The 12,172-nt window shown below is 39.1% G+C and overlaps 1 protein-coding gene across 8 annotated transcripts in view; it reads left to right on the plus strand.

The window, feature by feature from the left end:
• POR (cytochrome p450 oxidoreductase) overlaps positions 1 to 12,172 on the plus strand; it is an 81,563-nt gene that overhangs the window by 21,183 nt on the left and 48,208 nt on the right. The window contains exon 1 of one of the 8 annotated variants that reach the window (XM_074264114.1): positions 3,117 to 3,357. The exons of the other annotated variants lie outside the window; for them this stretch is intronic. Coding sequence (XP_074120215.1) covers positions 3,252 to 3,357 — 106 coding nt within the window. The 5' untranslated portion in view covers positions 3,117 to 3,251. Of the gene's footprint in view, positions 1 to 3,116; positions 3,358 to 12,172 lie in introns of those variants that run through there. 8 annotated transcript variants of the gene reach the window in all.

The raw sequence follows: 12,172 nt of genomic DNA on the forward strand, positions 1-12,172 counted from the left end.
CATGGCTTTCTAATAGCACTCATTACTTCCATTACAGGTCTCTAGCAGGACATTTTCTTTTTACTTATTCCAAGAAAAGCATAAAACAAAAGGCATATAGAATTTTCCTTTTAAGTACAGAGGTACATATAACATGACGCTTTGAATTCTGTGATGTGGGGCAAACTGAAACTCCTACAAATGGTTTTCCTCCAATATTCTAGGCCGCAGACTTTGCTAGGAGCCCAGCTCCTGGTGCTGAGGGTTTCGGAGCCCTTGATGTTGCAAGGATACCAATGCAACAGATGAGCTGTGTAGTTGTTGAATCAGTTGGTATTTTTGTTTTCAGCTCTTCCATTTATTAATCCGTGAGTAGAACTTGATCTTAGTCAACTGCTTTTATTCTGTTTTTAGAATATAACCTCTCATGGAATTGCTAAACCTAATGGTTTATGTAAGTGGCCATAAAATAACATCAAGATATGAAACTTGGCTCTGAAATGGGCCTATCAGAAGCTACTTGAGTTATGTAATCAGATCTGTGCAAAGGTTCTTTCTCTGTAGGGTCCTTACCTACAAAGTGACATTGCTGGGCTTTGAGATTTTTATATTTCCTCTCAGCTCTGAGAGCTGCAAGTGTGATGATGCATTTCACATGCGTCCTCCGGACACTTTTGTGCTGTTACATGAACTCCCTAGTAATCTTGTCTTTATCAGCCTATTCAAAATCTGCAGTTCTGTGAGGGCTGAGGATCTACCTTGAAAAACAACAGACAAGGTGGTTGAGGTACCATACTCAAGGAGAGAAGAGCTGGCTTTTTTTCAGATGAGATTCAGGTTAACACAGGACAACTCAGAGGTTAGATATAGTGCTAGAGGTTTTCTTCAGAGAGTTTTCTTTGAAAATAGCTCTTGAATCTGGGAGCAAGAAAAACTTCAGCTTTGAAGGAAAGATGTGGGGGAAGAGTGTTGATTCTCCTCATATTGTACTTCCAACTAGGGCTATCCAGGTTCTCTTAGTAGAATTTCTAGGAGAAAATAAATATAATACTTATAAAATAATATTTTATAAAAAACAAGTTTTTATTTATTTTATTCTGAACTTAAGAAATAAAACAAACATTTCCACAATAGAATATATATAAAAGGATTGTACATGAAACTGCAAATCTATTATATACAATTTGATATTCCTTGAAAATATATAATAAAGTTATCATGTAATTTTCTTTTTTTTTTCCCTCTCCCTTCCCCAGATGCCACTAAGCATAAATATATGTGTTAATGTATATGTGTGTGTATATATGTGTATGTGTGTGAATGTAAAACTACACATACTTCGATTTGTCCATTTTTTCTCTGGGTGCAGATCGCATCTTTCTCCATATGTCCTTTGTATTTAATTTGGGTATTTATTAAATTGTCAAAATGACTTCTCCATGGTTCTGTGTGGTGTGGAGGGGGGTGCAGTTAAGATTAAGTGACAGCTTGTAAGTATCAAGTGTCTGAGGCTAAATTTGAACCCAAATCCTCCTAATCCCAGAGCCTGTGTTTTATTCACTGTACCACTTAATTGCCCCTCAAACTTGTTCTTAAAACAATATTGTTGTTACCGTATACATTGTTCTCTTAGTTTTGCTCATTTTCCTTTTCATTATTTTCTGCAAGTCTGTCCATATTTTTCTAAGATCATCGAGCTCTATGTCCATTTCTTATAGCATAGTAGCATTCTATCACAATCATACACCACAACTTGTTTAGCCATTCCCCAATTGATGGACACCTTCTCGATTTCCAGGGCTTTGCCACTACAAAAGTAGCTGCTATAAATATTTTAAAACAAAGAGGTTCTTTTTCTTTCACCCTAATCATCTTGGGAAAGAGACCTACTAATGGGATTACTGGGTCAAAGGGTATAGGCAGTTTTATAATTTTTTGGGCATAATTCCAGATTGCTCTGCAAAACAGTTGGATCAGATCACAGCCGTATCAGTAGTGAATCAAGAATCTTTCAGAAGGTCTTTTGGAAAACATTAGAGAGTATTTCTGACCAGGGTGCTTCCAGGGCCATATATAAGGTCCCAGCAGAAATCCTGGTCCTGAATAAGCCCTCTCCCTGCCTCTCTTTCCCCTCCTTTTGAGTTCTGCCATCTAAGTGAAGCTGGCAGATCTAAAACCTCAGGATTCTAAGCCTGGGGCCCCACTGGGTGGGACTGCAGCTTCCTTTTAAGTTAGAGCAAACCCCAGATGCATTGTGAAGAGGAACAAAATGCAGGGTCTGCTAAGATTGTGCCCCCCAAACAGGTGCAAGATTTAAACATTGTCCTCTTTGTTCCGTTGTTACTCTCCCTCAGACAGACTGAATTTTGGCTCTCACAATCCACTTTGAATTTTCACTCAATAAAGAGCTACATGTCCCAGAGAGAAGCTTTTGGCATAAGCAAAATCTGCCTATCTTACCTATCTCTAGTCTCTGTTCTTTCTAAAGTAACCTTGATGGAATTGCCAGGTGTCATGGTAATCTGGGATCCAAGATTTGTTGAGCACTGTCTTAAGAAACTTGGAAAAAGGGGTAACCCTTGCTTGGAGCCATGGTACTTTAAATTGGGATCTTTCCGGGGCTCCTGAACAGGTAGCTCCTAACCAGGGAAGTGTCAATTAGCTGTCTCTGTGATGTGTTTTGAGGGGTGCCACAAGTACATCTTCACCCCAGGATATCTCCCCTAACAACCAGTTCTTCAGGCTGGGAATCTTGGCATTCCTTTGGCTTGTTCATTTTTCATCATCGTTCAATCACAGAGTTGATGCTTTGCTTTTGAATTCTTCTCTTGCTGCCCCTTGTGTTCTTTTCCTACTGCTAACACTATTGCCCAGGCCCTTTATCACTAGTAAAGTCATGGGATCATGAGAGCACCATGGGACCCTTTAAAAGATTTGGGTTGAGGGCCAGCTTTTCTTCTTAATAATCCTGTGACCTTTGTCAAGTCTGAGTGCCTATTTCATAGGGTTTTTTGTTAAGAAAGTACTTTTTGAGAGCCAACAATTGGCCATGGGAGGGTAAGGGAGAGAGAAATACATGATGATGTTAAGGTTAAAACATAAATTTCCTATACTGTTGATTTATTTATCCTGAGATAGGAAAAGGGACGGAGGCCATGCAATGAGAATGGGAGGTCACCCGGGATGAGAGCCTAGTTCTTTGTGTGCTGTCAGATCTGCAGGAATGCCTTCAGCATTTTGGACAGATTTCCTGTGAGAATTTAAGGAAGGATATGCACCAACTTGGCCCCAAGGTTTGGATCTGTATCCCATGTGCCTGGCTTTGTGTCATAATATATGACTTCTGTGATGTGAGGCAAACTGAAACTCCCACAAATGGTAGGTACAGATGATTACATTTGTCTACTGGCCCTCCCTTCAGCTTTTCTTCATTGTCTCTTTCCTAGAACCCACGATAGCTACCTGCCATATTTTATTTATTCATTATCTGTTTTGTTCTTCCAAAATAAGACTTAAGGAAGGAGCTTGTATTAGTGAAAGAATCCTAAATCCCAGCTCCAGCCTTGAGAAATTCTGTCATTTTGGGCATCTCTCTGGGCTTGGGTCTATAAAATGAAAGGCTTGGACTAGCCAGGCCCAGAAGGTCACAGTCACTAGGGAGGGAGGCTTCTTCTAAGCAATAAGCTGTCCCTGGTTTTAAAGCAGAAATGGCTTCCTGCTGCTGCTACTCCCTTCCCCACTACCAACTTTCCCCAGTAGTCACTCACTGCCCCATTTGAACAGGGACACAGTGGTCATACCCATTTCCAGCTCCTATAATACTATATCTATTACTAATTTCAATGCTTTATTTCAGGACTCATCCTCCTTATGTGGCATCAGACTTATATATATAGCCCATTTACTGTTTTATTCTTTATTTCATGCTCATATGTATTATTCCCCAACTAGTTTTTAAGTCCCTTGAATTCAGAGACCCTGTCTTAGCTGTATTCCAGACAGTACTCAGACCACTGATCTAAATTCAATGAAATGTTTACTGGCTTGTTAAAGGCAAATTTGAGAAGACATGCATTTTGTTATCATATAACAATCATATGTATATATTACATATTATTATAATTTATATTTATTATTATATTCGCACCAGAGTCATTTCCTGATACGCCTCCCCTTCTACATTTTGCTCTTCCTCCCCATTTGCATGGATTTTAATATGGATTCAACTAGCACATTAATCTATACTGGTTTATCTGGTATAATAACCCATTATTGGCCCTTGTCTTTTACCAGAGTTTTTCCCTGAGGGAATGGGAAATAGGAATAAGAAAGATTCAGTTCAATGTGAGAAATATTTCTTAAGGTCTGCTTTGTGGCAAGCACTGGGTTAAACACAAGGCAAACTAAACTGGTGCTTCCCTAAGGGAACTGAAATCTACTGGGAGATTTACATATAAGTAAATATAAAGAGATTACAAAGCAACACAGAGTAATTTCAAGAGTAATATTGACAAAACAGAGTCAGTCAATATTTAGTTAGTGCCTAACTTTGTGTCAGTCCGGATGCGAAGTGCTGGGAATCCACTGCCCTTAGGAGGTTCCCAGTCCAGTGGATGAAGAATTCCCCATACAAGGCTGAAAAACTGGCATTGTGCAGGCTTGCAGCTGGAGAAGAAGCTGAGGAAGTGAGTTTCAGAGTTGATTTCAGCTTGCTGAAGAATGAGTTTCTGGAGATGAGGAAGTCCAGAAAAATAGCCAAGTGGAAAATGATGCAGTGAATGGTGCCTTCTTTAAATGGTGGAGAATCTGGAAGGAGCTCTTCAATACCCAGCTACCCTCTCTAGTCAGTCATTGTCCACCCTCGGCCCTCTCCAGTGAGAGACCTCAGGGACAGTGTACAGAGGAAGTGTGAGTTGCAGTCATCTTGTGGAATGGTGAATTTCTTTTTTCTTCTGAGGCAATTGGGGGTAAGTGACTTGCCCAGGGTCACACAGCTAGGAAGTGTCTGAGATCAGATTTAAACTCAGGTCCTCCTGACTTCAGGGCCGGTGCTCTATCCACTGCACCACCCAGCTGCCCCTGGAATGGTGAATTTCTGAAGATAAATGAAGTTTAAGGATGTAGTAGGGTGGGAAATGAGGTGAATTCTTTGAGTGCCTACTCAGAGTGGAGTATTTGGGAGGAGCTCTCCAATCCCCCCCTCTAAACTTTGGCTGTGTTGAGGAGTGTGAGACTTAGAAGTGCTTTCATCCTTTGGAATGGAGAGTTTCTGGAGATTATGAAGTTTTCGGTGGGAATCAGGAAGTGCTTCTTAGGGAAGGTGACACCTGAGCTTCCAGAGAAGCAAGAGATTTTAGGTTTATAAGTGGTATTCATTTCAGGTGTGGAAGACTATACCGAGGCAGAGAAAAGACCATCCTGTACATGGGAAAGTAAATAAGTCAGTTTGATAGAAAGTGAGAATATGGAAAGAAGAGGCTTATGCAACTATTTTGGAAAGGTAGATGGGATCAGGTGATACAAACTTTCCATGCCAGGTTGAGGAGTTTTAATTTTCTGCTAGAATCAGAGGGGAAGAATTAAAAATTTTTGAATAGGAAGTAACATGGTCAAATCTGTGTTGTTAGGAATATTAGTTTGGCAACTGGATGAAGGTTGATTTGGAAAGGGGGAGTAATCAATTAAGAGACTATGCAGAGATCCAGAGGGGTGGTGATTTTTGCAGACCTGAACTGGAGGGAGGAGGGAGCTGTATAAGTGGAGAAGTTATCAATACAAGAGATGCAGTAGAGAGAAGGTCATGAAGATGTGGCCACGTTTGGACATGAGAGCTGAAAAAAGAGGAAAGGCTCAAGAATGACTGTGAAATAGTGGAAGGAGACGGAGTTGGGAGGGAGTATTGCATTTCATTTTGGAAATGTTAAGACTGAGATATCTGTAAGACGTTCAAATATAGATTTCTAGCCCAATATTGGCAATGCAGGACTAGGTCTCAGAAGACAGAATAGGATCGATTTTAGATGACAACAGCATAGAGATGATTATTGAACCTATGGAAACTAAGGATGGTCATCAAGGAAGAGAAAAGCAGCCAGGACTGAGCCTTGGAGGAGGCCCACATTTAGGGAATGGGAATTAGATGAAGTAGGTTGAAAAAGAGTAAAAACAAAGGTAGGAGAACCAAAAAAGGAGCATCAGAGCCAAGGGAAGAGAAAAGCAATGGTTAGGGTCAAACAGTGATTCAAGGTCAAGGAGAATCCATTCTGAGGAAAGGCCCGTGGATTTAGCAGTTGAGAGAGACCACTGGGAACTTTGTAGAAGGCAGTTTGAGTCCAAGAATAGGATAGAAGTCAGGCCTGGTAAACAGTGGGCAAAAACCTTCAGAAGTTTCACTATGAAAGGAAAAAAGAAGTCTAGAACAATTAAAAGGCAGAGGGGATTGCAGGAGAAAGGCCACCAAGAAGATGAAGAGCCTTGAATTCATGACACATTCGGATCAATTAAAGGAATGGGTTACAGCACAATGACTGCCACATAGTAGAGGCTTATTGACCAAATGACAGTTATCCTTGGAAAAAGACTCAGGAAAGCCAGGATAAACATGTTTAAGTCTGTCAAAGTGTAATGGTATCAATACTTTATTATACTTTTATTATTTTGTTAGTCATTTCCCATTGCTTTTTTTCCCCTGAGGCAGTTGGGATTAAGTGACTTGCCCAGGGTCACACAGCCTGGATATATTAAGTGTCTAAGACTAGATTTTAACTCAGGTCCTCCTGACTTCAGGGCTGGTGCTCTATCCATTACATCAACTAGCATTTTAAACTAGTTTGGACTGACTGCACTTGGGAGTGTTATGGACCACATGTGTCTACAGGCTGCATACTTGATACCTCTGAACTAGATGCCCATGAGGTTCCAATTCTCTAGAATTATATGATTCTATAAAATTTTCTCAAATAGGATGGAAACTTGGGCATGTTCATAGGTTACAGACAAGGAAACAGCAGATAAGAAGAGCTCAAACATGGAAGAGGGGATGATTTCAGGGAGCATGTTTTTTTTTTTTTTTTTTTTTTTTTTTTTCCTGAGGCTGGGGTTAAGTGACTTGCCCAGGGTCACACAGCTAGGAAGTGTTAAGTGTCTGAGATCGGGTTTGAACTCGGGTCCTCCTGAATTCAAGGTTGATGCTCTCTCCACTGCACCAGCTAGCTGCACCCTAGGGAGAATGTTCTTGGAGGAAATGAGAAGATAGAATAAAGACTATGAGAGGAAGAGTTATTTCATCAGAGAATGGGCAAGGTCCAAGAGAACTTTTAAGGTGTGGAAGGCAGGGAGGGCAACCCTATGATGAGGTTGTCAGGAAATTGGTGTGGATGCACAAGAAGAAGGATCCATAGTGAGAGAAGATGTGAGCATCTAAGTCCAGGACTTCTCTTTTGTGTCATGGACCATTTTGGTTGTCTTATGACCCCTATTAACCCCTTCTCAGAATAGTTGTTTGCTGCCAACATTTATAATTGAAAGAAGTGTTAAATTTAATTTGAAGCTAGTGAAAATAAAGATGTAATTCCTTCCCTTCCTCTATTCAACTTCATGAATCAATGAAATCTTTTGATTTCATCTTGAAATCTTTTCACAGATCCCAGGGTAAGGATATCTTAACTAGAAGTCAATTTGATTGCCTGGCTGAGATTGGCATAGCTCTTTCTGGTTGCCCGTATTTTATCCTTGGATCCTCAGAACAACTCTGCAGTATGTATTTCAGGGATAATCTGCATTTTGTGGAGGTCATAATTGAAACTCAAGGAGATTAACTGAGGCAGGTAGTAAAATATCCGAGGCTGACTTGGGAGCCTTGACTTTGTTGTTTCCAAATCCAGTCCCTGCTGCCTCTTAGGCTTCTCAGAAGGGAGCTGTCAAAGAATCTGCCAAAATAGACCTATTCCTACTTGGAATAGACTTACAAAAAAGCATGCTTTGAAGTTTTCACTGGACATGCCAAAAGAGATTGGATTAGTTAGTCCAAAGAGAACTGCATAGGGAATCACAGAATTCTCTACTCTTAAAACTGGAAAGAACCTTGGACCTGCTGCAGTTGGATCTTGGACAAGGTTGAACTTGCCTGGGCTTCATCGCTCATTTGCAAAGTGATAGGACCGGGTGATTTCTACAGTCACTTCTAGTTCTTGGATTCTTTGATAAGCTGAATTGTATTTTGGCCACATGGTATGATATAAAAGCTTGACTTTTACATTTTTTAAAAAAATTAGCTATCTAAAAAGGATTCCTTAGAGCAGCCTATTAAATATAGAAAGAAAACTGATGATATTGACATTTATATTTCTATGTGTGGAGTTGGTGAGGATGTCAGAAGGGTGTGGGGCTCTCGTATCAGCTCTTTTACTCTGGATACTAAAATTTATTCTTTGATTTATGGTTCTATTTGCTGATTAAAGAAACTAGAATGAGAACTAACTTGTACCTAACTGCGATTCTGTTTTCCCTGCCTTTGTCTTTCTAGTTTCTTTGAAAGTTACTTTGAGGCACAGAGCACTTTAACCTAGAGAAACAGACAGTATCTAGTGTCTGAACACATTGTGCTTAATAATTAACATTGCTGAGGAAACTGTAGAGCTGGAAAGGGAATTACTTTTCCTTTTACTGAATGGCAACTCAAAAATGATGACAAGAATTCTATGTGACAGGATATTTAATGAAGGAGCTTTGAAAATGCAGCCTGTATCCACCCTAAAGAAGTAGTAGTTGAGCAAGAAGGAAGTGGCTCCTTGAGTTGGTCTCCAGCCAAAGAGCTAGAAGTCAAAAATGTGTATGTGCAGATTGTATACTTGACTATTGATAGTGGGGTTTTTAGGTAAGAGATTTTCATTTTCCTTGTTTTTCTGTCTGCTCAGTTATCAATAATGATATAGATGTATATATATATGTAGTCAGCAGGGACATATATAGGACAATGTGCATTAGGGAATATTTCCCTTAATCTTATCTTTAAGCACTTCCTGCCCATGGATCTTTTCTCCATAAAACAGGCCAGATGAACTAGTTGTAGTGAGAGGCACATGATTTCTGTGTCTGACCCAAAGGATCAGAAAGAGGAAGGCAGCCCCCAAGAGAAGATATGGTCCCTGAGACAGAATGACTAAGGGAAACAGATCCCTAGATGAGTCAGCATGTTTCTGCACCCATCTGGCTAAACAAATGTCCCAATCCTTAACCTCTTCTTAAGAAAGACCACAGGAAACCTTTATCAGATTGCTTTATGTCTTGGAAGGGGGGGGGGGTGTTCAATACTATCTTTACATGTATTTGCAAAAAAAAAAAATTTTTTTTGAGAATAAAAAGAAAAAAAGACCACAGGACCCAGAAGTCACTGACAAGGAAGGCTGTATGTATCCCACAAGATTTATAGCAGCTCTGTTTGTGGCACTAAGAAGTGAAAGGATCTTGTTCCCATCAATGATGGAATGATTAAATTAAGTAAGATACATTAATTTAATGAACTTTTACTGTGTCACAAGAAGTGATGAACATGTAAAAGAAGAAAAGTATGAAAAGATAAATGAACTGATACAAAGTGAAGTAAGAAAAGCCAAAAAGTGGCTTCAACGATATAAACCACAAAACGGACACCACCAAACAGATTTCTTTCTCTTTTTTCTCTTGGTTTTAAAGGATGGCTCTCTAAGGGATGTGGCAGCGGGAGATAAAGAGAAATACAACAAAATATGCCCCTAAAATCTACTTTTAAAAAAGAGCCTACTGTAAATCATCTCCTTACTAATGTATGTAGCTATCATCTTCAAGAGTTTGCATCCTCTCCTCAGACATATTTGCTTCCTTAGGTTTCTGCTTCTTCTCATATCTCTATGACCTTTTCCGTAATCTTTGCTGATCTGATTATATTCTGCATTTCAAGCTTCAGTGCCTCCAAGACTTTATTCCCAGCCTTCCCCTTTTCTCTTTTTACCCTCTTTCCTTTGCTGATGTAATCATTTCCCATAGATTTAATTATTACCTGTCTGCAGATAACTCCCAAATTTATACATCCTATATTTTCTCATCTGAAATCCAGTGCTTCATTAACAAGTGCCTATTAGCCACTGTCTATCTGTCCTTCAGCATGTCAAATTCATCATGTCTAAAATAGAACTGATAATTTTCCCTCTTAAAACTATCTACCCTTTCTCTAAGATCCTTCAGTCTAGGGCACCACTGTCTTCCCCATCAATCATTAAGTCATTAGGTATTAATTAATTACTGCATGTCAGATGTCATTCTAGGCTTACAGATACAAAAAGAAAAAATGCAGCAGAATCTACTCACAAAAAGCTTACATCCTAATGGGGAAGAAGCAACACATCTCTTAAGTATAAAGAATAAATATTCATAATTACAAAGTAATTAAATAGATGGTTATCATCTAAGTCATAAATTTGGAATTATTTGTGAGTTTTGAATAGCCCCTCCCTTTGTATTCAGTCATCTGTCAAGTATCATCAATTCTGTTTCTGCCATCTTTTTTCCACTCCCAGCCCTTGGACCTCTCACCTAATTGATGACTATTATAATTGCCTCCCATGTGGTAGGAAGTTTGATAAAGAGTCACTTAGGGAAGAGCAGTGTGGCCCTTAATCAGAAGCTTCTTTTGGTTTGTCTTTCTTTTAGCCCTTCAATGTAAGTATCTCTCAAGACTCTTAGTTCGTTCTTTGCTTTTCCCTTTTCTCTTTGTTGGCAATCTCATTTTCTTTCATGGTGACTTCATTCATCTTCCCCAGAGAATAATATCAAATCTCTCTTTGACCGGTACTTCTCCCTGAAGGGCCCCAACCCTACTGGTTCAACTGTTTTGTGGTCTAATGGAAAGCCAGCAGGATTTGAGGAAAGACTGGATTTTTCTGGATCTTAAGGACTTGGACTACACCTGAGAATTATTAGTGTAGACATGATAATTAAATTCCTGGGAACTGGAAATTCCAAAGAAAATTGGTTGGCGGAGAAAAAATGAGGGCCCAGAGCAGAGAGTTGGGGGTAGAGGGCACAGAAGGTTAATGAGCAGGGCCTGCATGAAGAGCTCATAAAGGAGACTGAGATGATCAGAGAGATAGAAGGAGAAGCTGAAGAAAGCATTGGAGAGAAGAGATGGAATGAGGTTAGAGGCTGACCCAAAGTGTCAGAGGTTTCCAAGAGGTCAAGGAAGAAAAAGCCATTGTCATTCATATCTAAGAGATTGCTAGTAACTCGGGAGAGAGCAGTTTTAGTGGAATGATGAGATGGGGAGTCTGATAGCAAAGAGCTGAGGAGAGAGAAGAGAGGAAGTACAGGGACAAAAGGAAGATTGCATCTACTTATCCTTGGCCATTTATCTGTTGGAATGGTGGTTGCTTTGGTACTTGTATCAATTCCCATTATATCTTAGGATATAAGAAGAAAAATAGCAAAGATTTTACTTCCACTTAACTATTTCTCTTCCAATTCTAACTATACAGCTTTTGCGGGGTAGAGAAGACACAAAAACATTGCAGTTTTATGCAGTTCCAAGTGTCTATTTTCCGTCCCATGATCCTCTCTTGACCCTATATTGGGTCAAGAATGTTTCCCCTTTTCTACAGTTGCAAAATAATGTCTCCTTCCTTTTTCCTCTAATTTGTTTATAATGTGATTTTTTTTTTTTTATGTCTTGGGCATATATCTGAATAGAGTTTATTGTGGTATGTGGTGTGCGATATTGATCTCGCTGTGGCAAATTTCTCCTAGAGGGCTTTCCTTTTTTTTTTTTAAAGTGTTTTTTGTCTACTCCAACAGCTTGTGTATTGAGATTAATTGAGCCCTATTTTTCTGGGCTTTTTTTTTTTTTTTTTTTTTTTTTTTTTTGTATTAGCTGATCTATTCCATTGATTAACTTTTTATCTTTTTTAATGAACACTGAATAGTTATGATGATGATTTCTATTCTCTAAAACCTAATTTTAGGTTTTCTATGCTAACCCCCCTCTTTCTTTTAAAACTTTTTCTTGAGATTTTTAACCTTTTGTTTCTCCATATTAATTTTATTATGATTTTGCCCAATTATATGAAGTGAATTTTTGGCAGTTTTTTAGAGTACTAGATCTATAAATTAGTTTAGGGAGTACTATTGTTATATTACTCTCCGATTATTAGTCTTCTTAATTTCT

The sequence above is a fragment of the Sminthopsis crassicaudata genome, chromosome 4 (assembly GCF_048593235.1).
Source record: "Sminthopsis crassicaudata isolate SCR6 chromosome 4, ASM4859323v1, whole genome shotgun sequence".
In the NCBI taxonomy this organism is placed as follows: Eukaryota; Metazoa; Chordata; class Mammalia; order Dasyuromorphia; family Dasyuridae; genus Sminthopsis; species Sminthopsis crassicaudata.